Source organism: Pygocentrus nattereri, chromosome 24, assembly GCF_015220715.1.
Source record: "Pygocentrus nattereri isolate fPygNat1 chromosome 24, fPygNat1.pri, whole genome shotgun sequence".
In the NCBI taxonomy this organism is placed as follows: domain Eukaryota; kingdom Metazoa; phylum Chordata; class Actinopteri; order Characiformes; family Serrasalmidae; genus Pygocentrus; species Pygocentrus nattereri.
This window is the reverse complement of record NC_051234.1, coordinates 13701014-13727811: the sequence shown is the minus strand read 5'-3', so window position 1 is coordinate 13727811 and position 26798 is coordinate 13701014. Positions and strand designations below refer to the sequence as shown.

Sequence of the window (26798 nt, the reverse complement as noted above, 5' to 3'; positions counted from 1 at the left end):
ATAAAGGTAAACAGAAGTAATAGCCAACTGTGTTTTGCACACAGAGGAATTAGACCTCCACATTTAACCCCTCCGTGCAGTGAAACAACCTCATACATGCGCACTGGTGAACACACACGCTAGGGGGGCAGTGAGCAGTCCTATCCACAGCATAGTTAAGGGTTAGGTGCTTTGCTCAAGGGCACTTCAGTCACATACTGTTGGCTGAGGGGATCAAACTGACCAAAGTTGTGCACCCCTGTGCTACTACGATAGGGCCTTCTTTTATTTCTGTTTTGAAGATCATGAGAGCAGCTCTCCTGAGAGAGTCGTGGGGGTCTTTTATCCTTCAAAAGCTTTTTACAGGCCCCAGCGAGAATTGAACTCGCGACCCCTGGTTTACAAGACCAGTGCTCTAACCACTGAGCTATGGAGCCCTGCATGTGCAGCTGTGTACACTGCATCATTATAAGAGACAGACTGTCACCTGAACCCCGCCCAAGATATTTGGCAGGCAGCCTAATTTAACTAAACTGCTTTAGCAGAAGGGAATGGCAATTGTGTAGACTCAGATTCTTTATAAAAGTATTAAAGAACCCCTACTGTACATTTTTATGGAATTATGTTGGCAGGCATTCAGATGTGGTTTTAGGCCTTGTCCTTGACACACACAGAGTTTTCCAGATTCCCTAAATGCGTATTTTGCACTGTAGAGGGTAAAAATACCTTATTTTTGCAATCACTCAGTAAGTAATTTACTTATTTAAAAACTGTTGGATCTCATGCCGATGCATTGATGCTGAGGCAAAGTGGCAAACCTCAACCCATCTTTGCTCATAAAGGGCTCATTTCATATCCAAGCGTGATTGCAACTCCTGTTTAAGATGTTTTTTGAACATTTAACAAAGATCTTAGTCTTAAAATGTCCCCGTCCCAACTTTTTTGTAATGTGTTGCAGGCATCAGTTTTAGAATGTGCAAATATTTACAGAAAACAATAAAGTTGAAAGTAAAACATTACATATCCTGTCTTTGTACTGAGCAAGCCAGTTGGTTTAGTTTGGTTGCTGCTGAAATAAAGCACTTTGGTTCAATTGTGGTGGAGCCGCACCAGGGCAGTAAAAGAGTCACATGTTGCCTACCCCTGAGCTAGCGTACGGAAACACTTTGACTTCTATGAAGTTGAAGGGAAAATGGACCTGGACAAGAGCCACACTGTATTCACGTTACTTCACACTAAACTAAAATATTTTGGAAACGCGACAAACATGAGCAATCATATTACACGTTTCCACCCCTTTTCTACCCGGTTGTAGTTGCTGTCAACGAGAGGACTATTGAGCAAGTGATATCAAAGCTTCCACCCAACTGGGAAAGGGCAAAGTGAATTACAAACTCTATCGCAACTTTTATTTGCATCCATACTCTTTGAGTCTTTGAGAACCAGGGCTTTTGCGCTATGTTGCACACTTTGGAGTCGACATACAGCATCCCGTCTCAAAGATATTTTGCTAATACAGCAATACTCACACTGTACAATGAGACCAAAACTGAAACTATGGAATCACTGGAGAACATATGTATCACTGTAACATATGATGCGTGGACATCTATTGCCACAGAATCACGTCATCCTAGCAGTGCATTTAATCACCAATGAGTGACGGCTAGCTCTCATGTGCTCCAAACAAGAGCAGTGAATGAGTCTTCCAGTTGACTTGCCACATCACTTCCATTTCCAAATTCATTATGGATCATTACAAATACTTTGCTTTAAAAGGACCAAGTCCTCAAACAGTGAGAAAAAAAGAAATGCTGTATAGAAAAAGATGCATCAATAATAATTTTATAATCATACTCATAAGTCCTTATACACAGGTGACTCTTCTGTCAAAACTATTCTGACAGAAGTGCAGCCTATGAAAATCACTGTCAATAATCAATGGAATCAAACTAGTGGGAATTACACCAGTGTTTCACAAATTCTGCAGATTTCATTAATAGGCTATCATGATCATATTCAGAGTGATTTGTTGTAAAATTGTAGAAACTTACTGAGTCAGATGGGGGTGGGAGGAAAAATCGATTCTTAGATGCATCACAATGCAGACATGGACGATTCTGAATCGATTTGCAAATGTCAAAAAGCAATTTTCTAAAGTTTAATTCATAATGTGATGTTGATGGGACACAAAAGGCGGAATCTTACAAAGTGCGGAAGTGCAGTGCCCAGACAGTATGTGGCATTCACACTACATTAAAAGCTAGTGCAGGGGTCGCCACCCAAATATTAATAAGAGTCACTTTGTCCTTTCAACAAAAATCAAACCACCTTGGAAGCCACAACATTTGAGTACATGTCTCTCACTTTTCTTGTATCACCAGCTGGAAACCTTTCCACAAAAGTAAAATGATTTCTTGTAAAATGTCTAATATGTTTAATATGAAGAATATAAAACTTAGTAAAATGTATTGGAGAACTGATATGAAAAGAGGTACAAGCTTTGTGAAGCAGCAGTTTTGATTACATTTTTTAGGGCTTGAAGACGTTGATCACTGTTAAGCCAAAAGACATACTGCCCAAGTTTTCTGTAGAGGTTGACAGATATAACCTTAAAAGCCTTGAGCAGCACCCAGTGAAGACTATATTCACAACCTTTGTTTATGAAGTTGATACTATGAACCAATGAAATTTAGATGATAGCTTTATTGAACCATACTCCTGGTTCCCTAAAGAACCTTTCTTGGACAGTTCTTTAAAAAAAACTGCTAAAACCCCTGATTTGAAGGTTCTTTAGGGAGTCCAAAATGCATATTCTGTCTCATTCCTCCTTATTGGATTAGGTCTGAAAATTCTTGAGTAATTATACACACTTAAAAAAGAAGGGTTCTTTAGTAAAGAAAATAGTTCTATATAGAGCCATGAACACTCTTGCTATGATTCTTCTCATCACTTAATAAAAACATTCAACCAAACTCAGACAAAACTGTGTACAACTTTGTTATGTTTTCCTCATCCACGCACTAATACCACATCACACTGCTGAATGTTATTTTGAAGGATTTGTGTTATCGCTAAGGTTCAGCATGTGTGAAGATTCAAGTGTCCTTGGCGGTCTGTTGTTTGGAGTCTCTCCTGAGAGAGTCTTTTATCCTTCAAAAGCTTTTTACAGGCCCCAGTGAGGATTGAACTCACGACCCCTGGTTTACAAGACCAGTGCTCTAACCACTGAGCTATGGAGCCTTACCTAATGCCTATTTACCCAGTTGTCTTTTTAAAGAACTCATTGTCACCTGAAGGGACCCACACCTACCTAAGGCCACACCTGAAGATTAGGCAGGTAGGCTACTCCAGCTGAGCTGCTTAATAAAGGTAAATACACGCACGCACACATACATCTACAAAAAAATGCCCCATACTTAAGCTTTGCATGTGTGGCGGTGGAGTCGAGCCCCAAGCAGCGCTGAATCAGTGGAGGAGCATAGGCTCTTTAAAACTGACTTCCTCTCAAGTGTGGAGAGAAGGATGCTGGCCTGCCACACACCAGCAAAAAGAGAGCAAGAGACTAAGAAAGAGAAAGTGACTCTTTTGAGTAAGGCTGAGTAAGCCGTTTGGTTTTGTTTGGCGGTTGCTCAAATAAAGCACTTTGGTTCAATTGTCCTGGTGTGTGTTTCTCTGAACTCTCCTTGGGTTTCCCAGTCAGTATGCATTGGTCCCTCCCCTGGCCGCGCCACACATTAGCCGTCTAACTTGTTCTGTAGAGGTTTGATGTTTAGTTTCAGTGATAACAAGCTAAGTGTGTAACTTTAGTGTGTAAATTATTAAACATTAAACTGTAAGGATTTGTAAGTAGGCCTGCACTTCCATTTCTCATTGTAAATACATACTTTACAAATTAGTCACTTTTTTACTCATTACTTAATTAATCATTCATAGTAGATACTGAATGATAAGTCTTAATGTTCATAACTGAGTAATAACCCTGAGGTTGTGAAGGTCAAAAAATCTTTATGACAAACTACAAGAACATCACAAATAACTGCATGTTCTAGGGCATAGACAATGAAACAATTGGAAGAAATTGGCAATCATGCAGACCAAACAAGGTCAGGCAGTCTAAAAGTTACTTTAGAGGCAAGAACAAGAATATTCAACTCACACATTTGCAAACCTGCTGATAATCTGTCCCTGAATGCAAGCACAATGAAACTCTAAGCATAGACAGTTTAATATTCACTATTCAGAGTAGATAGCATGAAGCTATGGGGGTGGGAAAATGTATGGGAAAAAATGGGAAAATTTTAGTAAAATGTATATTTGACATTATGCCATGATATATTACATTTTTACATTTACAGCATTTGGCTGACGCTCTTATCCAGAGCGACTTACAATTTGATCATTTTTACACAGGAAGGCGAAGGTGGTGTTAGGAGTCTTGCCCAAGGACTCTTATTGGTATAATGTAGGGTGTTTACCCAGGTGGGGATTGAACCCCAGTCTACAGCGTAGAAGGCAGAGGTGTTAACCAACCTATATATAACATATTATAGTTAAACACCTTCTGGTTGCAGTTTTTCATAGACTAATCTCAGAACCCATAATTTCTGATAGTCTTTTGTGACCTACATGGATTCTGAGAGTAAACATCTTTGACCATAGGCAATTAACATCAGCAATTCTTTCCCTGCACCTCTCCTGTATTTCTGTGAGATGTAAAAAAAAAGTTGTGTAAACAAACCGACACTTAAATTGAAAAGCATACAGACCAAACAAGGTCAGGCAATCCAAATGTTTAGAGGTAAGAACAAGAATATTTAAGCCATACTTCTACAAAACTGCTGATTGCCTGTACATAAAATACAAGCACAACTATGGATGGTTCGATATTGAACAGGGATGTGAGGCTATGGTCAAGATGATAGCAGAAGGGCAGAAATTAGACTGAAAATGTTGAAAAAAAAAGTGTGAGGGGTTGAATCAGGTTTGGGCTTTAATTTCATGCCAGTGGAGACCTCAATGTCTCTGTGATCTGTGATAGTCTTACTAGCGAAGCCACCTATTGAAAGATCAATATTAAATGTAGGTTATGAGTTCACTATGACTGTGCGTACTGTAATCGTACCTTCCAGTCTGGCCGTGCGTGGTTCCTCCCTGTGAAAACGTTGGCCCTCCCCACGTTGTGGCCGCCCATACAACGTGTGAACAATGAAAAAGGAAAGTTTAAACAAGAATCTGAGGTGCCAGAATATAGCTTTAACTGCTGTTACTTTTAAGGTAGAACAGGAAACTTCGAACAAGAAGCTGAGGTGCCAAATGTAAGGGAAAACTGGAACAAGAAGTTAGTGAAAAAGTTGCTGACTTCAGCTTTCGTGAGATGCATGAAAGGGGATGAGGAGGTTGCTCCTGCTGAACAGGTGGGTAACATTAACTCATTTCTGCTGTTTCCCAGCATTAAATGGTCAGTATTTTTTGTCCCGAATGTTTTTGATATCAACTGGTTAGCTTCACAGCAGAACCTGTAGTGACAGTTTGTTAACCCACATCCTAGCTAATGTTAGTTACATTTCTTGCTGTGTTGCTGTTTGATCAAATGTCATATTGTTTGTCTGCACAACATTTGTGAAGGGCTTTTTGGCCAAAAAGATCTAAAAAGTATCATTTGCCCTGACAATACATGTCCATGACTTTGGGGAGTGGAGCTTCTGAAGGAAGAGGTGTGTTTATTTTGCTGCTGAGTTCAAATGTCAGCAATCACTCTCAAGAATCCTACAGTGTTCCTTTAACTGATAAATGGATTACTTTTTGTCAAATTGGGTTTTCTTTTCTTAGAAGTCCATAATACTGGCCTCAAAAGTACCCCACAGCCCACAGTGAGAATTGAGCTTTGAGCTATGGAGCCCTGCATACAAAGTAAGACCTGGAACACTTGTCTAGCATTACTGAGATGTCGATTCAAACAGGGCTTCTATTCCTGAGGAGGTCTAAGTTTGGTCAATTATATTAGGTAATTCATGCAAGAACTATGGACATGATTCATATTGGATTAAAATAGAGTGCGTCTGTAACCACTCAAATTACAATACGTCCCCAGTTTATATTATCCCTCCAGTTGTGGGCTGGAGGTTAGGGAACTGGCCCTGTGACCAGAAGGTTGCCAGTTTGATCCCCAGTGCTGACAGTCCATGACTGAGGTGTCCTTGAGCAAGACACCTAACGCTCAATTGCTGCCCACTGCTCTGGGCAAGTGTGCTCACTGCCCCCTGGTGTGTGTATTCCAGTGGTGGGTGAAGTACACAAATCATTTACTTGAGTTAAAGTAGATATACCCAAGATAAAACATTGCTCCAGTAAAAGTAGAAGTCCTTACTCTAGACCTCAACTTGAGTAAAAGTACAAGAGTATTTGCTTTCAAATGTACTTAAGTATTGAAAGTAAAAGTACTAAAAGATTGATTATGGCTCTGATGTTATCATTTTTATAACAAAACTCATTTTAGGTGAAAATACTCCAGTGTCTCTCTTGGTAAATCAGTCTTTTAATAGAATGTCATTAATTAGTCTGACACTATTAAAATTATGTGATTGCGAATCACAAAACACAGAAGGCAAACAGTTTTGATCAGGTAGAACTGAATGGCTCTAAAAGCCTTTTTACAAGCAAGCAAAGTTTCAGTTTAAGATTTATTTGAACTTAGTTACAAGCTTAATAAAAACTTGCTTTCAACTCAGGTTCACAAAAAGTTTTCCTTTACTATATTGCAGCTGTAGGTCTCTGTTTATAAACATAAACTAGCTGAAACTAATTTAGTATAAAATGAAAGTGTTTGTATAAATTCTGAAAAAAAGACACATGGCAGTCACGACTGCATATGTGATGTGTATATATTTCTATATTGTGGTCTATTTTCACAAAGTTAGGTTATTTCCATCATTTATGTAGACGTATGTGCTCCCAAAGTTTTATGCTGCTGTGCTGATGTTGAACCATGTCCTTGCACTGGGTTGGTATGACCAACAGTCAAGACTATCTCAAAACAAAGTGACTGCTGTGTCCTGATTGGTGTTCTTGCTTCACGCTTCTTTCGCTTTGACATGTTATGTTGTATGCACATATAAACCAAAAGAAACGACAAATTTCTCATAATGTAGTGGAGTAAATAGTGAGATATTTAACTTTGAAATGTAGTGGAGTGAAAGTAAAAAGCCACCCAAAATGGAAATACTTAAGTAAAGTACAGATACATGAAAAAAACTACTTAAGTACAGTAATGAATTACATTTACTTAGTTCCTGTCCACCACTGGTGTATTCACTAGTATGTATGTGGTGTTTCACTTCACGGATGGGTGAAATGCGGAGGTAGAATTTCCCCGTTTGTGGGATTTAAAAAGTGTCACTTAACTTATGACTACAGCAGTACAGATGCGCTACTTTTGGTGAAATTGTGTTATATTTTCATGGAAATCAATTAGCCTGGCCCCAAAAACATCACACAGGCCCCAGCGAGGATTGAACTCGCGACCCCTGGTTTACAAGACCAGTGCTCTAACCACTGAGCTATGGAGCCCTGCCTGAAAGCCTGAAAGTCACTTGTCATCATATAGGTCACCTGAATATGACCACACCTAACAAACCTGTTTAGCAGCCACTTTATACTGATGTGTGTTTAGTTGTGAAATGGTGCACTATAGAGTTGATCAGAAACAGGGGTTACAATATCTGCAACACCATTCATTTTATTTACTATTCAAAATTAGAATTAGTTAACTTACTGTGTCTTTTAAGTTATTATGTGAAATGCTGATATTTAAAAATGCTGGATGTTAAAAATGTGTTTTTGGCCAAAACCACATCTGAATACCATAACACCATAAAACCAGCATATCTGTTTGCATTTCATGTAATAACTGTCCATGAGATAGCTTTAAGAGGCATTAAACAGTTGAGGTTGATGCTCAGGTGCACACTCAAGTACCTGTAGCTGTCGACCACTTCCACCTCAGAACCTCCAATGTGCAGAGGGAGGTGGTCATGATGGCCCCTTCTGAAGTCCACAATCATTTCCTTCGTCTTCTTTACGTTGATGCAGAGGTTGTTCTCTCTGCACCAACCCTCCAGGTGTTCCACCTCCTGCCTGTAGTTGGACTCATCCCTGTTTGTGATGCATCCAACCACTGCTGTGTCGTCCGCAAACTTCACAATATGACAGCCTGGATGGATAGGTGAGCAGTCATATGTAAGCAGTGTAAACAGGAGGGGGCTCAACACACAGCCCTGAGGGGAGCCAGTGCTGAGGATTATGGTGGGGGAGGAGATGTTGTGAATCATCACAGACTGCGGCCTGTTGGTCAGGAAGTCTAGGACCCAGTTGCACATGGAAGAGCTCAGTCCAAGTGAGGAGAGTTTTGTTATCAGGGTCTGAGGAATCATGGTGTTGAAAGCAGATGTGAAGTCCACAAAGAGCATACGAACATAGGAATCCTTCTGCTCCAGGTGGGTGAGGGTAGTGTGGACCACAGAGGAGATGGCATCCTCTGTGGATCGATTCCTCCTGTACGCATACTGTTGTGGATCCACAGTGACGTTGATGGTGGCTTTGATGTGGGTCTGAACCAGTCTTTCAAAGCACTTTGTTACTATCGGCGTGAGGGCTACTGGCCGGTAGTCATTCAGACCCGTCACTGCAGAGCTCTTGGGGACCGGGATGAAGGTGGCAGTCTTCATGCAAGTGGGGACTGCTGCCTGGATGAGGGAGGCGTTAAAGATGTCCGCCAGGACGTCCGAGAGCTGGTCGGCGCAGTCTCTTAGCACCCGTCCGGGGATGTTGTCCGGGCCAGCAGCTTTCCAGGGGTTGATCCTCCTCAGCGTCCTTCTTACTTCTGCTGGTGTCACGCTGAGGGGCTCCTCTCCTGGTGAGTGTGTGAGTCTGGTGCTGGGGGGGGTGTCAGGATTCTCAAAGCGGGCGTAGAACTTGTTGAGAGCCTCAGGCAGGGATGGGTCTTTGGAGCTTGTGCAACGTTGGATTTGTATTCTGTGATGCACTTGATGCCCCTCCACATACTCTGTGGATCCTGGGAGGAAAAGTGTCCCTGGATTTTCAGAGCATATGCAGCTTTTGCCCTCTTGACTCCAACAGTCAGCTCTCTTCTAGCCCTCCTGAGTTCACCTAAGTCCCCTGACCTGAAGGCAGCATCCCTGGCTTTCAGCAGAGAACGCACCTCTGCATTCAGCCAGGGCTTCTGGTTCGGGTAGCAAGTCACAGTCTTGGTGGTAGTGACATCCTCCGTGCACTTGCTGATGTACCCGAGAACAGCAGATGTGTACTCCTCCAGGTCCAGCTCCCCCTCACACTCAGCAGCCTCCCTGAAGACCTGCCAGTCTGTGCAGCCGAAGCAGTCCTGCAGCACAGCGTCGCCGTCACTGGGCCACACAGTGATGGTCTTCTGTGTGGGTTTGGAGCGACGCAGTGGGGGGTGGTATGCAGGGACCAGCATGATGGAGATGTGGTCGGAGAGCCCGAGGTGGGGGCGGGGGAAGGCTCTGTACACGTCCCTCACGTTGGTGTAAACACGGTCCAGCGTGTTATTACCTCGCGTTGGGATGTTGACATGTTGGTAAAACCTCGGCAGGGTGTTCTTCAGTTCTACGTGGTTAAAGTCCCCCGCTACCACATAGAACGCCTCCGGATGCTTGTTCTGAAGCGAGCTGATGTTGTCATAAAGCTCCTTCAGCGCGTTGTTAGCATTAGCATCTGGTGCCATGTAAACAGCGATCACGAACACCGCAGAAAACTCACGAGGCAGATAGTGAGGACGACAATTCACAGTCAGCTGTTCTGTCACCTTGGAGCAGTGGCTGTTTACCAACACGCAGTTTGTGCACCAACCTTTGTTTATGTAGACGCACAAGCTGCCCCCCCGGGCTTTCCTGGATAGCCGGTTGCGGTCCGCTCGGAAGAGCTGCCGGCCGGCGAGCTGGAAGGCTGAGTCCGGCATGGTGTGGTTCAACCAGGTTTCCGTGAGACAAATCACAGTGCAGTTCCTCATCTCCTCAGAAACACTCGTCCTCAGCCGCAGCAGGTCCAGCTTGTTATCCAGAGAGCGGACGTTAGACAGGAAAAGCGACGGAATTGGGGGTCGGTTAGCATTAGCCTTTAGCCTAGCTAGCACGCCAGCGCGTTTCCCCCTCTTCTGCCGTCTGCTGCACCGCCTCCTCCTGCTCTTTGTCTGCGGTGCTCTGCTCCCCCACACCGGCACTCGTAGGAGCTTCAGCCTGCCCAGCATAGCTCTGATATTATTGTCCATTATTGCTGTTTTTCTGGCCAAACTGTCCTTAATCCTCAAAAGTTCGGTTCTGCTATAACTCACACGCGTGGGGCGTGTGAAGTTGGGTTCAGAACCGACGTAAAAACAGCTCAAAACAGGGTGTACGCTCGGAGCGTGAGAAGCCGCTGCACTACTGCGCGCCGCCATCTTTGGAAAGAGAACGCCACAATTGAGACAAGTCAGTTTGTAAAATGTCTTCCCTCCTATATATTCCATGATCCATAATTGAAAAGTGGAAGTGTTTAGGAACCACAGCAACTCAGCCATGAGGTATGAGACCACATAAAGTTACAGAGCTGTGTCACTGATTGCTGAGGCACAGAGTTACTAATTCTGCTAAATCAATAACTGCAGAATGCCAAACCTCCTTTGGCTTTAAAATCAACACAAAAACAGTGTGCCAGGAGCTTCATGGCATGGGTTTTCATGGCCAAGTAGCTGCATGCATGCTTTACACCATCAAACACAATGCCAAGCATTGAAATGAGTGGTGTAAAGCATGGTGCCACTGCAGTGACATAACATGCTTATCTATCTGGCAGCCTGATAGACGAGTCTGGGTTTGGCGAATGCCAGGAGAAAACATTACCTGCCTGACCACATTGTGCCAACTATAAATGTTTGATTGAGGAGGCATAATGCTATGGTGTTGTTTTTTAGGGGTTGGCATAGGCCGCTTAGTTCCAGTGAAGGGAAATCTTAATGGCACAATACACTAAAACATTTGGACAACTGTATGGTTTCATCATGACTGTGCCCCAGTGCAAAAAGCAAGGTCCATAAAGACATGGTTGGGTGAGTTTGGTGTGGAAGAACCTGACTGGCCCACACAGAGGCCTGACCTCAAGCCCATTTAACACCTTTGGGATGAACTAGAATGGAGATTACAAGCCAGGCCCTTTCATCCAAAATCAATGTCTCATCTCACAAATGCTCTTCTTGATGAATGGGCAAAAAATCCCTCAGACACTCCAGGATCTTGCATAAAGCTTCCTAGAAGAGTGGACGCCGTTATATTTCGAGGATTACCGCCCCAGCAAGCACCAACTACCTTGCAACCACAGCTACAGTCAGCTGCTTCAACAATGGAGGAGCAGAACATGGCTCATTCTGAGTCAATGTCCCTCACCTCCCCTGATATCTGGTCAAAGTTCTGATGGAGGTGTGAGTTAATCTGACAGGTTCTTCTGCCAGACGTTCCCAGCGAACCCTCACTATACATTTGGGCTTGCCTGGTCTGACCAGCATCTTCCCCCACCACCTGATCCAACTCACCACCAGGTGGTGATCAGTTGACAGCTCAGCTCCTCTGTTTACCCGAGTGTCCAAAACACATGGCCGCAAGTCCGATGACACGACTACAAAATCAATAATTGAACTGCGGCCTATGGTGTTCTGGTGCCATGTGCACTTATGGACATCCTTGTGTTCGAACATGGTGTTCGTGATGGACAAACAAACGGGTTTGCACAGAAGTCCAAAAACTGAACACCACTCAGGTTCAGATCAGAAAGGCCATTCCTCCCAATCACACCCCTCCAGGTTTCACTGTCATTGCCCACTTGAGCATTGAAGTCCCCCAGTAGGACAATAGAGTCTCTAGGAGGAGCACTTTCAAGCACTCCTCCCAAGGACTTTAAGAAGGCTGGGTACTCTGAACTGCTGTTCGGTGCATAAACACAGACAACAGTCAGGACCCGTTCCCCAACCCAAAGGTGTAGGGAAGCTACCCTCTTGTCCACCGGAGAAAACCCCAACATACAGGCGCCGAGTCTAGGGGCTATGAGAAAGCTCACACCTGCCCGCTGCCTCTCACCATGGGCAACTCCAGAAAAGAATAAAGTCCAGCCCCTCTCAAGGAGATTGGACCCAGAGCCCAAGCTGTGTGTTGAGGTGAGCCTGACTATATCTAGCCGGTATCTCTCAACTCAGGCTCCTGAGGTAACATTCCAAGTTCCAAAAGCTAGTTTCAGCAACCGAGGATCAGAAAGCCAAGGCCCACGCCTTCGGCCACTGCCCGATCCAAAAAGCACCGAACCCCTACTACTGCCCCTCCCATCGGTGGTGGGTCGATGGAAGGGGGGAGTCATGTAGCTCCTTCGGGCTGGGCCCGACCGGGTACCATGAGTGAAATGCCTGGCCACCAGACCCTCCCCCAGGCCTGGCTCCAGGGTGGGGCCCTGGAGACCCTTATCTGGGCAGGGTACACAAGTCCTTTTTTTTTTTTTTTTTTTTTTTCATAAGGGTATTTATGGCCTCTCCATGGATTACCACCTTATCGTGGTGGAGGGGTTTGTGTGCTTGAATGGTCCTAGGAGCTATGTTGTCTGGAGCAAAAGCTCCTGGTAAGGTCTCCCAAGGCAAACTGGTCCTAGGTGACAGGTCAGACAAAGTGTAATCCAAAAATACCCTTAATACAATAATCATATTCACCTAAAATGTAAACTGACTGATTTAATATTTCAAGTTCACTGAGCCTGTAACACTGATGTAAGAAAATGTGCACACAACTTTAGGAATGGCTTTACTGAAAAATCATCAATGTTTTCTTTGTCATTTTTTTGCTCCTTGTTGTTTATTGTTTAGTTCAATGCCCAATCAACAGTGCTGATGTGTTGTTGATGTGTAAATCTTTGTTAAATAAAAATGTAACTGCACATTTTTTTACAGGTTAATGAAAAAGATCCTGGGCAATGATCATGGGCTGGAGGTTAGAGAACTGGCCCTGTGACTGAAAGGTCGCGAGTTCAGTCTCCAGAGCCGACAGTACATGACTGAGGTGCCCAAGGCACCTTACCCCCAGCTGCTCCCCGGGTGCTGCGGATAGGGCTGTCCTGTGCTCACTAATGTGTATATGGTGTTTCACTTAAATGCGGAGGTGAAATTGCCCCATTGTGGGGCTAATAAAGGTCACTTAATCTGCCAGAATACACAGTTCTATGGTGAACTGGGCTGAGCCCCAAATCTTTACATGCCCAACCAAAGTATCTTCCCATCTGTAGGTGCATGATGGGGAATAATCTCAAAAATTTAGTTGCACTCTTGTAAATAATGATGCTGCTAGATTCCTAGTCTTTGCAAAATCGTAGTCTGTGACTAAAAACCATGACTCTGTCTTTAGATGTGAGAAGGTGTCAGACTTTAATCTTTCAAAAGTCTTTTCAAAGTCTTCTAGTGTATGGTTAGCAGATTCCTTGCAGCTGCGTGGTTTCACACCATCTGCATTGTACCCTACACCTGAACAAAATAAGTCTTCTGTATTCATATAGAGCTACCTTAAGCTTCAAATGTACCTCATTGTTCACATAGACCTATCAGCATGTCACACTGCAGAGCTGGCTATACCTGTTAAACGACGTAAGCTACTGCTTATGTTGTTTAACAGGTATGGGCAGCTTACTTACTTTTAAGTAATTCGATTGGTCAGTAAGAACTGGAATGTTTTGGTGAGGGTATGAGAAGATGAGGAGAAAAGGCTAAGAGATAAAGGTATGCTTTGGTTTCGTTTTGAGGTGTTAGCATTATGCTACAGGAAACAGTCAATCTGAATGGAGAATGCTTAGCTTTAACATTTCATCATTACCAATACATGAAATTCACAATTTTTCTTTTTTTTTTTAACAAAACTTACCCCACTTGTAGTAGTCACTTTTATTAGTTAGTCACTAATTTTACAGTATGTTAGATAACTGGTTGAAAGTGCTTTTAATGCTTTAAAAATGAAAAAAAAAATTGAATTAAAAATCTATTTAAAAATTACAAGACCATAATAGAGTGCTGTTACAGGATAGAAATGAGCTAACAGTGTTTTAAACAGTAATTATGCCAATTAAACTATAATGACAGTTAAACTGAGTTACTGAAGTTAAGGCACCTCAGGGGTTGTCTTAAAGTTAGGACAGAATTTAAGACATTTTGTCCAATTAGGATGCAGTTAAGATGCAATTTCAGGCGTGGGCGCCTGGCGTGGGCGAGTTTCTCCACGTCTGCTTTAGTCAGAAAACCTCAAACCTTGTTGATGTGCTTAAGGTGATAAAATGTTGATTTTGTGACTCTGACATGATTGCTTAAGCTGATAAGAGTCCATTAGTGTGCCATGGTTACGTGCTAGACCTTTAGATTTTAGGGCTCTCAAATCCAGATAGGCAGCTAGTCCAGGCCTCTCATTGCTTTTACAAATTAAATAATCCCTGTTTATTTAGTTTATTTAAAACTATATATAATATTTATATGTGCACATGTTGGGGTTACATTAAGATTAGTCCTTAGTCATACAATAATTCAGCAAATCTTTTTCTGTATTAAACTTAAAATTAAATTGAAAATGAATAAACACGCTATGACAGCATTCTGTCAAATAGAGCAGTAAAATGCAACTAAAGTACATCAAATAAGTTAATAACATTGACAACTATAGATGAAAGCTTAAGGCCTCTGAGGAAACATGATTCTCTATGCTTTTATTTTTAAACTATTTGCAAGGTGTAGGCATGGGAAGTGTCTATGTGCGTGAGGCGTCTGAGGAAAATCCTGCTTAGGACTCCCAAAATGCTAAAGCTGGCTTTGAAACTCTGCATTACATTGTGATTAGTTTCTCACACTCTGGAAATTGTATACAGTGTCAACAATGAATTGTAATATATTCTGTTCCCTACCATTCAAACTCGTATCTGTGAGCTATGGATAAACACCTATTTAGTGTTGTGTGATTGGGAAAAACTACCTGTGTCAGGTCAAATTTCCATATAAAAGGATTTCTGAAGATTCTGGTTCTATAAGGAATTGCTAGTATTTGGTGGTCTATACGCTTCTCTGGACAATGATACAACCTCATTAATATACACTAATCGGCCACTTTATTAGGTACAGTTCTACTGTTCAGTTGCTTGTTAACACAAATAGCTAATCAGCCAATCACATGGCCACAACTCAATGCATTTAGGCATGTAGAGGTGGTCAAGACAACTTGCTGAAGTGCAAACCAAGCATCAGAATGGGGAAGAAAGGTGATTTAAGTGACTTTGAACGTGGCATGGTTGTTGGTGCCAGACAGGCTGGTCTGAGTATTTCAGAAATTGCTGATCTACTAGGATTTTCACGCACAACCATCTCTAGGGTTTACAGAGAACGGTCAGAAAAAGAGAAAATATCCAGTGAGCGGCAGTTGTGTGGACAAAAATGCCTTCTTGATGTGAGAGGTCAGAGGAGAATGGGCAGACTGATTCGAGATGATAGAAAGACAACAGTAACTCAAATAACCAACCAAAATCTCTGAGGAACGTTTCCAACACCTTGTTGAAAGTATGCCACGAAGAATTAAGGCAGTTCTGAAGGCAAAAGTGGGTCCAACCTTTTACTAGCAATGTGTGCCTAATAAAGTGGCCAGTCAGTGTATATGTAAGGTCACACAGACACAAAGCTAGCTTCATCTGACATTAGAACCAGCTCAAGAATGGCCAAATAACCTTATATATGTATACATATATATATATATATATATATATATATATATATATATATATATATTAGTATAGGCAATGTTACAGCATTACAGATGTAAAACCACATGATGGCAGCCTTGCAAACAGCAGAAAAGATCTGGCACTAGGCCCAAATAAAAATGCTCCACTGTAAGAACAGATCATTTTACATGGTCTCTGATGTGGCCTGCAATTAAATGCTCTGTTTTTCATCTGCTACTTTAATAAAGCTGTTTAGCGAAAGGCAGATCTTAGGTTTATCAGTAATTTACGCATTTCAATAGTCCCGTAAAACAGATCTTTCCTGAAAACATTACATTCATAGTTAACAGGGAGCTACAAACCGTGCAGTTTACCATTGTCAGCTAGGAAGCAAACTCTGGAGTAAGTTGCTGTAAAGCAGGTAAAAAGATAGTATGCACTCCATATAACTTAAATGATTTATATGCTATATTGTGCGACTCTTTTAGACACCAAAAGTATTTAAAGTGAGGACAGAGACTTACCCGTGAAATATGTTTTTTATGTTTTGTGGTATCTATTTTTCTATATACAGTAAAGATTTTATACTATTATATAGAGTTTTTAAGACAGTATGGAATGTCGTCGTAGTGTAATCTCAGTTGACGTAAGAAAACATACACTCAATAAAAAAATCAGCCAATTTATAAACCAGAGCATTGAAGCATTTCAAATAATCTTTATTTTGACTGAATGACGTAGTGAATGAATGAAGTAGTATGAAATAGGTCAACCGATTATCCACCACTAGGTATTGTCCTATAGTAGCTTTATATCTTATGAACTGCATCTCCAATAGGTTTCGGTGTAGTCCCTTTAATCAGCTAGAAATGGTGCTCGCGTTCGTTCCGTAAATAGTATTTCACTAAGTAGGGAACTAGGGTTCGATTCGAGACACAGTCCGTGACCCTGACGAGCCAGGAGCTACGCAATGTTAGCCAATCAGCTGGCAGCCGAGTAATAAAAGTGGCCTCGGAAAGGGGTGGAGGCGCGGTGCTTCTCTGGCACTTCAGAATATCATTTGCCACGAAACTCCTAAACCTGCAGCTGAGGTAAGACTGCAGATGTTGGTTTGTGTCTCTGCTAGTCTTTAAATGAGGATAAACTGGTCTGTGCATTGCGTAAGATTTCTGTGGCATTGCATGATTTTCGTGGATTTAGTGTCTGTAGCCATTGTCGTTTAGCTACCTTTGCAGGAATATAGCTATCGCTACGTTAAGTGTGTGGGTTGTAGTGTGCATGTTTCGCTCGTCAGAAAACAGTTTTTATTGTTGATGAAATGCGTAGTCAGTGTGCTAATTCAGCTACATAAACCATTTCCAGCTGGCAACTCTAAAGCTACGATTTCTACTTGCTAACATTCAGTTAGACTGAGACTGCGGAGGTCTCCGCCTAGTAGCTAGTTCGCTAAGCTAACCATGCATTAAGTCATCTAAGCAGCCAATGCTCTGTGATTTAACGCCAACTGTAATAGTTTTCCACAGAGTTAAAGATTAAGACGTTTCGTTTTTAATAAATGTTGTAACTAATGTAACATATAACGGTTCGTTAACTAACTACATGTATTTTTCTTTCGACCGGTCATGTTTCACGAAGCTTAAGCTTCCTATTCGAATCTTTCCGTTCCACCTTAAATGATGCCGCAGTTATATTTTGGCGCCTGAGGCTAGGGTTAGTTCCAGAATGTAACTGCCTCGATTTAAGGTGGAATGGAGAAATTTAAAACAGAACCTGGCGAATAGGAAGTTTAAATAGCTTATATTTCCTTCGCAGTGTTTTTCGCTGGCTACCATTATGTCCGAGTCCCTAGTTATCTAACCTTCGAGTGGATTCAATAAAATAAACCATAATCTGTGAGCTTAATTACAAGTTGCAGATATCAGAGTATATATTTTCCAAATCGTAGTGAGATTGAAAAACCCACCCTTTAGCTTCGCATGTATTTCACATTTCCATGTGTCGTGTACACAAGAGCAGCCCACCCCAGTACATTTACAGACACCTAAAACGACTCGAGTAATGTTGAGCGAAAGAAACGCAAGCGGCTGTAATCATAAGGGCAGTGGGACGACTGGTTCGTCCAGGGTGCAGATATGAAGAGTTTGCTGGGGTAAGTGACTAAAAATAGAATCCGGCTGCATTCTCATGAAGAGGTGGGTGTTTTTTTCGTGCCAGGAGGTGACAGCGAATCAGTGTGAAGTGACCCTAAAGGGCCTTCTGCGAAGGACAACGATTTAGAAGTCTCTCAAACATCAACTAAAGCCTAATTCAAGCTTGTGCCTCATGGCTCTTAAACTGTATTGTTAAAGGGACACTCTGGTCACGATGAACTGTAACTATTGCAAGATCTGTTGTAAACGTGCTTTCTCGGATTCTGCAGTAGTGCCGCAGTAGTGTCTAGAGTAATGATGTTGGGGGGGGTAATATCTTGTTTCTGTTGTGTGCTGAATAGTCAGTGTTTTCTTTACGATGACTGAGGAAACACTGATTCTGTTTTGGTTGTATTTAATAACCCATAGATCAGTGTCTAGGCTAGTAGTCAGGATTGGTAGACACCACAGGCCTTTCCAGTGGCTGTTGTGTATTTGTGAACTGCATGCTGGATATTATAAACCTTGATAAGCAATTAACAAAGTTAATTGAGTGCCTTGCTATCCCTTTGCTGCTGTAACATTTAAGAATTTCCCCATTGTGGGACAAATAAAGGATTATCTGAAATAACATATATTAAACTTTGGTTTTAGGTAGGAATGCCTTTTTGGGGCAGTCTGTTGAACTGCAGAGACTTGGTTGAGGTTTTTTGGAATAACTCCTTATCTTTGGTTTCCTGCAGGTCCTTTTAAGAGTTTTGTGAAGCTGCTTTGTTATGGCGGTTACCTGCCAGCTGTTTCGGGTAATCTGCGGCAGGGAGCTGGGTCAGATTTGGGCACCTGCCATTTTGTGTCAAACCTGCTGCCAGTTCAGCCACCCATGTAAAGCAGCAAACCAACCAAATGCAAAGTCATATCCGAGGTGGCACCTATCCCGTGCTTATGGGACCTCAGCTGCACGGCCCACCTACTACCTGACTCCACCTCAGGTCAACAGCATCCTGAAAGCCAATGAGTACAGCTTCAAAGTCCCTGAGTTTGATGGCAAGAACCTTAGCTCAGTCATGGGCTTTGACAGCAACCAGCTGCCGGCCAATGCGCCCATAGAGGACAGACGAAGTGCAGCCACGTGCCTTCAGACACGCGGTATGCTGTACGGTGTCTTTGATGGACATGCGGGCTGTGCCTGTGCTCAAGCGCTCAGTGAGAGACTTTTCTACTACATTGCTGTTTCCTTGCTGCCACATGAGACACGGGTTGAACTAGAGAATGCGGTGGAGAGTGGCCGTCCTCTCCAGCCCATCTTGCAATGGCACAAGCACCCCAATGACTATTTCAGCCGTGAGGCCTCGCACCTCTACTTCAGCAGCCTGCGCACATACTGGCAGGAGCTGTTGGACTTGAGCACAGCTGGAGAGCAGCCCGATGTGGCTGAAGCGCTGGTGAACGCTTTTAAACGGCTGGACAATGACATCTCTCTGGAGGCGCAGGTGGGTGACGCCAATGCCTTTCTGCACTACTGGGTGCTACGTGTGGCCTTCTCCGGAGCCACAGCCTGCGTTGCCCATGTTGACGGCAATGACCTACATATAGCCAATACAGGTGATGGCCGGGCTGTGCTGGGAGTACAGGTTAGTATAATATGACATCATTTACTTAAGACTTTTCCAAAACACCTGATGTATCATTTACTATTGTGAACAAGAACAGGCAAGTGCTCCAGCAAAATGACCGTCTTTCAGAGTAGGAGTGCTGATGTAGATTTGTGCTTGCTAGTAAGTTTGTAGTAAATAAGAGAAAAATCTGATCCAAGGTCTTACTCTGAGCTTTTTGAACTCAGGCCCAGCATTCTTTTAATTCAGCACATCACACAAGGTAAAATATTATTTAAGAAGAAACACAAGGAAAATCAAATTGTCATGGTCATAAAATTTAAGATATTTACAAATTTGTTAATTATATGCAGCAAGTACAACTCTGAAGTGGCCAAGTGGCTGATCTATCTAGCTATCTTGCTACTTAAATGTCGATACTCTTGCTGCCCTCTAAAGGTGATGTAGTCCCAGAGTTATGTAAATAGCCTTAGACCCATGACATGTCTCAATTGTTTTTTTGCCTTATTTTATTTACCTGTATTTGGATCAACCCAATGGAAAAAAATGCACCAAATTCACATTCTGATTGTGTGATGGCAGTAGATTGTGGAAAGTAATTATTGTCAGCTTAAATTATTGCTATCAAGATATTACATAATAATTGACAGGCCAAATTAATATGCATTTTATGCATGCACATAAACCAGCATGCATATATATAACACACACACACACCACACACTATATATTATTTATTTTTAATGATTCATGCAGTTCTAGAAGTAAAGACTATATCAACGATTGTGTATTGTGACTTTGTGCCCACCCCTGTGTTTAGGAGGCTGATGGTTCCTTCTCTGCGCTGACTCTCTCCAATGACCATAATGCCCAAAACGAGGCAGAGGTGCGGCGGGTGAGGGCTGAACACCCGCGAGCTGAAGCCAAGACGGTAGTGAAGCAGGACCGTTTGTTGGGCCTGCTCATGCCATTCCGGGCATTTGGTGACGTCAAGTTCAAGTGGAGCATTGAGCTGCAGCGGCGCGTGCTGGAGTCCGGACCGGATCAGCTGCATGAGAATGAACATGCCAAATTCATCCCACCTAACTACCACACTCCCCCTTACCTGACCGCCGAGCCTGAGATTATCCGGCACCGGCTGAGGCCGCAGGATCGTTTCCTGGTGCTCGGCTCAGACGGCCTGTGGGAGACACTGCACAGACAGGAAGTTGTACGCATTGTGGGTGAGTACCTGACTGGTGTCCACCAGCAGCAGCCGATCACTGTGGGCGGCTACAAAGTGACCCTGGGCCAGATGCAGGGGCTGCTGCAGGAGAGAAAAGCCCGCATCTCCTCTACCTTTGAGGACCAGAATGCAGCTACACACTTGATACGTCATGCTGTGGGCAGCAACGAGTTCGGTACAGTGGATCACGAGAGGCTATCCAAGATGCTTAGCTTGCCAGAGGAACTTGCCCGCATGTATAGAGATGATATCACTGTCATTATAGTGCAATTTAACCCACATGTCATAGGAGCACAGCAGAAGTGAGTGCACGCTTTAACCCCCTCAAGCTTGATTTCTGTTACATAAGCTGCTGCTTGTGCAGTTCTTCACAAGTAGATATCATATAGTGTGATGGTGGTTACCAAGCTTGGTCCTGGAGTACTGGTTGGAACTTGGAAAAGGGCATTTTTCACTGCACAAGTACCTTTTGGCACCAAAAAACTGGAACTTGATTGCGGCCATTGGTCCAGTATATGATGTTTCAGTTTTATGATTCATCACCTGCTACAGATTGGTATGTACTGGACCTGATTGTACTCGCATGTATTATCTATCTTTGGTAATCCTTGCAGAAGAAACCTGTGACAGTTTAGCTAATTCTTTTCTATAATACTATTTGTTTTTTATGCAAGCCTCTGCAGAACAGTAGTTTTTGTTCACACTTGGTAGTGAAAAATATGAAACTGTATACTATACTGTTCAAACAAAGCTTTAATCAGCCAGTAAGGTAATTGAACTAGCAAGTAAGGTAAGTAATTACTCAAATTAGATGTTTTCTACCAGCATAAATGACCAAAAAGACTTGTAAATTATTAATCATGATGATTATAATGGTTCCAGTTGTCTCAAGTTCTGTTGTTCTCTTGTCATTTGGGTCAGTTCTTAGTTCTAAATGTGCAGTGGAAAAAAGCCCTATAGTGTGCAAGGCAGGGGTACTCTAGGACCAGGATTTGAGCCACTGTGTTATAGGTCTACCAAGTCATTAATCATTTTGCTTTCTGTTACGTGTACAAATGTGGGACTCTAGGTGTAAGCCATTTTTGTATATGGAGACAACCTCCCATATCACGCCCTGGGGTAAACAAGTGTTCCAAAGTTAAACATTTTGTCCTGTTTGCATTGTCATCAGGATCTCTGAATTACAAGATCATTGAATATATGACAATTGCTATACATAAGTGAAACACTGTTCATTTAATTGATGTAATTTATGTAAAAGTAACACACTATTTAACCAGGTGCTCAGACTACGGTCTACTACTGCCAAAGCTACATAACTACCACACTTGGCAAAGCTTGCAGGTTCATACGTGGTATTTTGATCAATTTTACACTTTTACATCAGTTAAATGCATTAGCGTGTGTGTAACATATACATGGCAGTATTCCTATTTTTACTGACTTACAACCTCATGGGTCAAATTACTGATGTTCAGGGAGAAAAATGTACATAAAACAGTCTCATGGTTTTGTGCTTTTGGAACTTGTTTGACCACAGTGTGTGATGGATGTGATTTCCTAAAGCACTGCTACTAAAACTGCTTGGAGATAGGGCTCGTCTAGATGGCAAACTGTAAAATGATGTGTCTCAACCTCTGGTGATTCTCTCTGCTACGCTAAGGCTATGTGTGAATGAGAGGGCATGAAAAGAACCCCAAAATTGTATTTTAAAGATGCCTCTGTCTTACGAAGGTTTGTAAAGTGGTTGCCTGTTGTTGGTTTACATTTGAGGTTTTTCAATATCAATTCAATATCACACTTTTAAAAAATTCAGCTGGTAATGATCTTATCTTGAAAATGCCTTGTGCACATTTTATACAGTGAAATGTATAGCCGTATTGGCCAGCTCTGAATTTAAGTTAGTACTTGGCAACACATCCACAGCCATAGTGGGGGTTTATACTTGTACGCCTTCTAACGGGGATAGTTAAGTCAGAAACATTTTTGAACAGGTAAACTTGTTTTACTTTCAGTTGTAAATTCTATGTCTATCTGTCTATCTTTTTTATTATTTATTTATTTAGTTTTTTTTGTTGTTGTTGTTGTTGTTGTTGTTGTTGTTGTTGTTGTTGTTGTTGTTTTGTTTGTTTGTTTGTTTTTTTTTTTTAGCTTTTTGATTTTAAACCAGCCTGTTTGGAGTAGGACTGACAAAGAGAAGGGTCATTGAAACAATGCTTGGTGCTCAGTTCAAGAAACAGTGGAATAGATCTAGCAGAGACATATTTAGTCTGACCGGGCCAGACGTGATCTCATAACATGTACCTGGATGTAGTCTTGTTATGAGCTCCAGTCTACTACAAGGGTAGATTTCCTCTAAAACCTCCCCCCAAATTTTTATATCTTGAGTAGGGATGCAAATTTTGTTAAATGCTTTTGTCCTGTGATCAACCATTATTAGACAGTGATTGATCTTTAACTGGTGGACCTAAAGTCTTTGCCACGACCCATGAAAATGTCAAACACAGAACTGCAATTTATATAAACAAGGCCTTAGGCTTCATTAAATGCAAAAAATGGCCTAACAGATGATGCAACTTAAATTAACGTAATATATTAAGCACAGTTAAAAATAAATAAATAAATAAATAAAATATGGCCCGACCAACTACATAGGCTAACAATTAGCTTATAGCTTAAAACTACACTCAACAGAAGCAACATGACATTTAAAGAAAGTCACTTGTAGCGTAGCTTAGCACTGTCATATGGCTAAATGGCCTAGATGCAAGAGTGCTGTAAACTACATTTATGGATGGTTTAATCTCCGTTATATCCCTTTATGACCGGCTCTGGGTGCTACTTGTTTAAATCATGTTGGGTCTGCAGGAGTCTGTCTGCTCCAGAAAACCCAGAGTTGTGCATCAGTAAGTAGGGCTGCCAGAATAAGTTGTTGTTGCACCTTCATGCATACAACCGGCCTGTTCAAATAGCAAGTATTTACCAGAAGTTAAATAACATTTTTAACATAAAGCACTGGTTGAACATTTATGTATTTCTTCGTTAATGGTTAATTGGTTAATCATTAACATCCATAGAAAGGAGTACAATTGATAACGCAAGGAAAACAAGCTTTTTTTTTTTTTTCCAACTTGTCGTGTGTTCTTCGCTTAACTGAAGCTTTTTGGGTATGCTTTTCAGTGCACCACTGACCACTACTTTAAATTCTGCTTTCACAGGGTATTGGCTTGATTTAGAAGTTTACCCTGACATAATTGTTACATAATCACGTCCAGCCCTGACATTTTAGGAGGTACAGTTATGTTTGATTGTTTAACCTATCGTTAAATATTTGCCTTAGTGCTGTAGTCAAATTGAAATTCAGTGTTCTTTCTTATGCTGAATGTGAATTGAAAAACATTGACTTTAGGAGCACAGCTAGAAAGTTTAATTCAAAGGGCTAAATTGCCAAAACAATACTAAAAGTACTATTGCATGGAAATTTTTAGTAAAAAGAAAAAATGCACCACTGCATGCCTTACCACAAATTATTATTATTATTTATTTTTTTGGTAAAAGTAAGGTGTGTGAACTTTTTAAGGTCAGATACAGGTCTTGCAGTCTCTGAATAATTAGCATTTGGTGATTAGTCAGTATGTCTGAGTCAGACTATGTATTTGCAAGTCTGGTAGATCAGAAACAGTCTGCATGGTCCAAATTATCCAAGATTGTTTCAGTGGTGTAGTTAAAGCTCATCACTGCTAAAATGGCCTTAACTCTGTATCTCTGAGAGTCTAGCCATGGTGCTTGGTGACTGATCATGAGGAGACTGTCATTTTGTTCATATCCTGCATTGAGATTATATTTGCAATATATTAATAACACACCGGTGAACTTGATATGAAGCACAATTAAATATCCTATGATTCATAAGAGGACTTGTTTGCAGTCCTGATATCACAGAAGTCTGCAATATGCAAAGACCAAAATTCCAGCAATTAGCAAATGACACTGTGCCCTAATTAAGTGTAATTGTATAGTTTTTCTGACCTATTTAGACACCTGATCCCTATAGTTTTGCTCAACAAAGTTTCGTCTTTTTATGAGCAAAAATATCAAGTTACAGATCTATGGCAGAGCAAGAGAAAATTGTGCATATGTGGTATGAAAAATTCAGCCTCGCTTATAATCTTTGTTTCACATTATGTAATTGAGTGAATGAACTTTGCAGTGTTTCTCAACCCATGTTACTCTGGAAAACCTCCAGAGTTTTGCTCCATCACAGCTCCCCACACACCTGTACAAGACAACTAGTGTTCTTTTGGTTCAGGTGTTCTGGACGCTGGGGTGGAGGAAAACCATCTGAGAGTCCCTGAAGACTGGGTTGGGAAATGCTGGTTTGTGGCATGTTTGTGTAATGTCCTGTCATTATCTGTTTTGAAATGAAATGCATGGTCTGATACATGAGATTTTCTTTATGATGTAACACTTGGCACTCTGCGCTCACTCCAACACTGAATTAGCTCATGGGAGAGACGAACTGCAGCGCAGGCCAAAAATAACTCCCCTGGGTCTTACACTTTGTTGTACATTGTGTTCAAACCTAAATGTCCTTCAGGTCAGAGAATGTTACTGCAGTAAGTGCACTATTTGAACTAGAACTTGAATGGATGCCCTAATGTAAAATACTTCAGCCTTCAAAATGACTAAACTGTCCATCGGTTTTCTGTCATTTTTCATTTAGAACTTTGGGGTGACTCTGCAAAGTTTGAGCTAAATATCTGAAGGATAAATGTGGTCTTTTATTTTTTCTTTCTGAGGTGGAAATGGACTTTCCACTAATTTCTTAGAATGCATTCAAATTCAATTGCATGCCCATATAGGGCAAAACCTATCAATTTGTTTCAAGCATGGTGAACTCAAAGTGGAATTAAGGTCAATAACTCTGTGTCCCTGTCCCTGTGGACTTCAGAAAAATGCCAACTCGGCCTTGTACAGATGCTTCTTTGTGAAGGAAGTTGCAGAGTTTGTTTGACTTTGAATGTTTGATCTATTTGGTGACAGATGTGTACATATTTACCTTAACATATTTATCTTTAAAAATGCTTGCTTAATACTTGAACATCATTTATTTTTGCTTAATGCAATTGAAGCATTAAATATATTAAATGTATTTACAGACTTGAAACAGGTGTATGTAACATCATATGTATTGGTATGAGTGTGGTTTGTTTGGTAACTGGTATTTTGTATTTAGAATATTTTAATAAAACATTACACATCAGCAAGACGTCACGTCAGATTTTGTGTGCTTCCAATTTATTACAAACGCCTGTGTTGTAAGTCTACTTGATGGTCCCTTCAGGAGGTCCACTTTAATAGGGCGGTTTCTCTCTACATTTATCATTGGACACTTTTTAACCACTGATCGTTTTTAGCACAGCCATTATACTGATGCATATTGTATATGGAAACAAAGGGGACATTTGTTTCTACAAAGTATTTTTAAATAAAATAGCCAGCGTGTGTGGCCATTTCCATGTATTGTTTATGGGCCAGTAGTGGAAAGAATGTGGTCAGACTGGACTGATTCTAGGAAGGGATTGTTTAATTTTTAAGGGTGAAGAGCTTTAGTCTGAGGTGAATGGGAATACTAATTGCAAAGCAGCTGTAAAAGGTACACAGTGCAAAATGTTGCTGTATGTGGCCTTGGTGTTGGATGAGTGTGGACATGTGGACACACCCCCTTTTACTCCGGTCTGCAAGTGGGTCAGTCTATGATTAGATTGTCATTGAAGAGTTGTTACATTTCCAGAAAATAGCCTACTTTTTACTTAAATTTGAACTCTTGAGGGATTCTAATAGCAGGAGGCTTGGAGGTCAAGAATGAACAACGAACCAGAGCATTAATCACCATTATAATCTCACAACCTGGAACATTTCTGCAATAATACACAACAGGAAATTACATTCACTTGATGTCTCAATAATAAGCCTGCTGCCGGTTGGATACTAGTCCCTGATATATCTGTATTTCTGTTTTTATGTAAGCAAACAGTAAATAGATTGACAGATGACTGGTGT

The 26798-nt window shown here is 41.5% G+C and overlaps 1 protein-coding gene and 3 non-coding genes across 4 annotated transcripts; 1 reads left to right on the top strand and 3 right to left on the bottom strand.

The window, feature by feature from the left end:
• Positions 1-343: 343 nt before the first annotated feature.
• On the bottom strand, positions 344-416 carry trnat-ugu. The gene has a single exon. It is a non-coding gene; the product is annotated as a tRNA-Thr (tRNA).
• Positions 417-3149: 2733 nt separating this feature from the next.
• Positions 3150-3222, bottom strand: trnat-ugu. Its single transcript has one exon. It is a non-coding gene; the product is annotated as a tRNA-Thr (tRNA).
• Positions 3223-7475: 4253 nt separating this feature from the next.
• Positions 7476-7548, bottom strand: trnat-ugu. Its single transcript has one exon. It is a non-coding gene; the product is annotated as a tRNA-Thr (tRNA).
• A 9219-nt stretch (positions 7549-16767) lies between these two features.
• Positions 16768-26014, top strand: pdp1 (pyruvate dehyrogenase phosphatase catalytic subunit 1). Its single transcript, XM_017723852.2, has 3 exons — positions 16768-16859; positions 18641-19528; positions 20331-26014. The coding sequence occupies exons 2-3, from the start codon at positions 18674-18676 to the stop codon at positions 21039-21041; spliced, it is 1566 nt and encodes a 521-aa protein (XP_017579341.1). The 5' UTR covers positions 16768-16859; positions 18641-18673; the 3' UTR covers positions 21042-26014.
• The last annotated feature ends 784 nt before the right edge of the window (positions 26015-26798 follow it).

Coding starts and splice junctions, on each gene's coding strand:
- pdp1 (XM_017723852.2), top strand. CDS start 18,674: ATGGCGGTTACCTGCCAGCTGTTTCGGGTAATCTGCGGCAGGGAGCTG. Junction 19,529..20,330: donor GGGCTGTGCTGGGAGTACAG/GTTAGTATAATA, acceptor CCCTGTGTTTAG/GAGGCTGATGGTTCCTTCTC.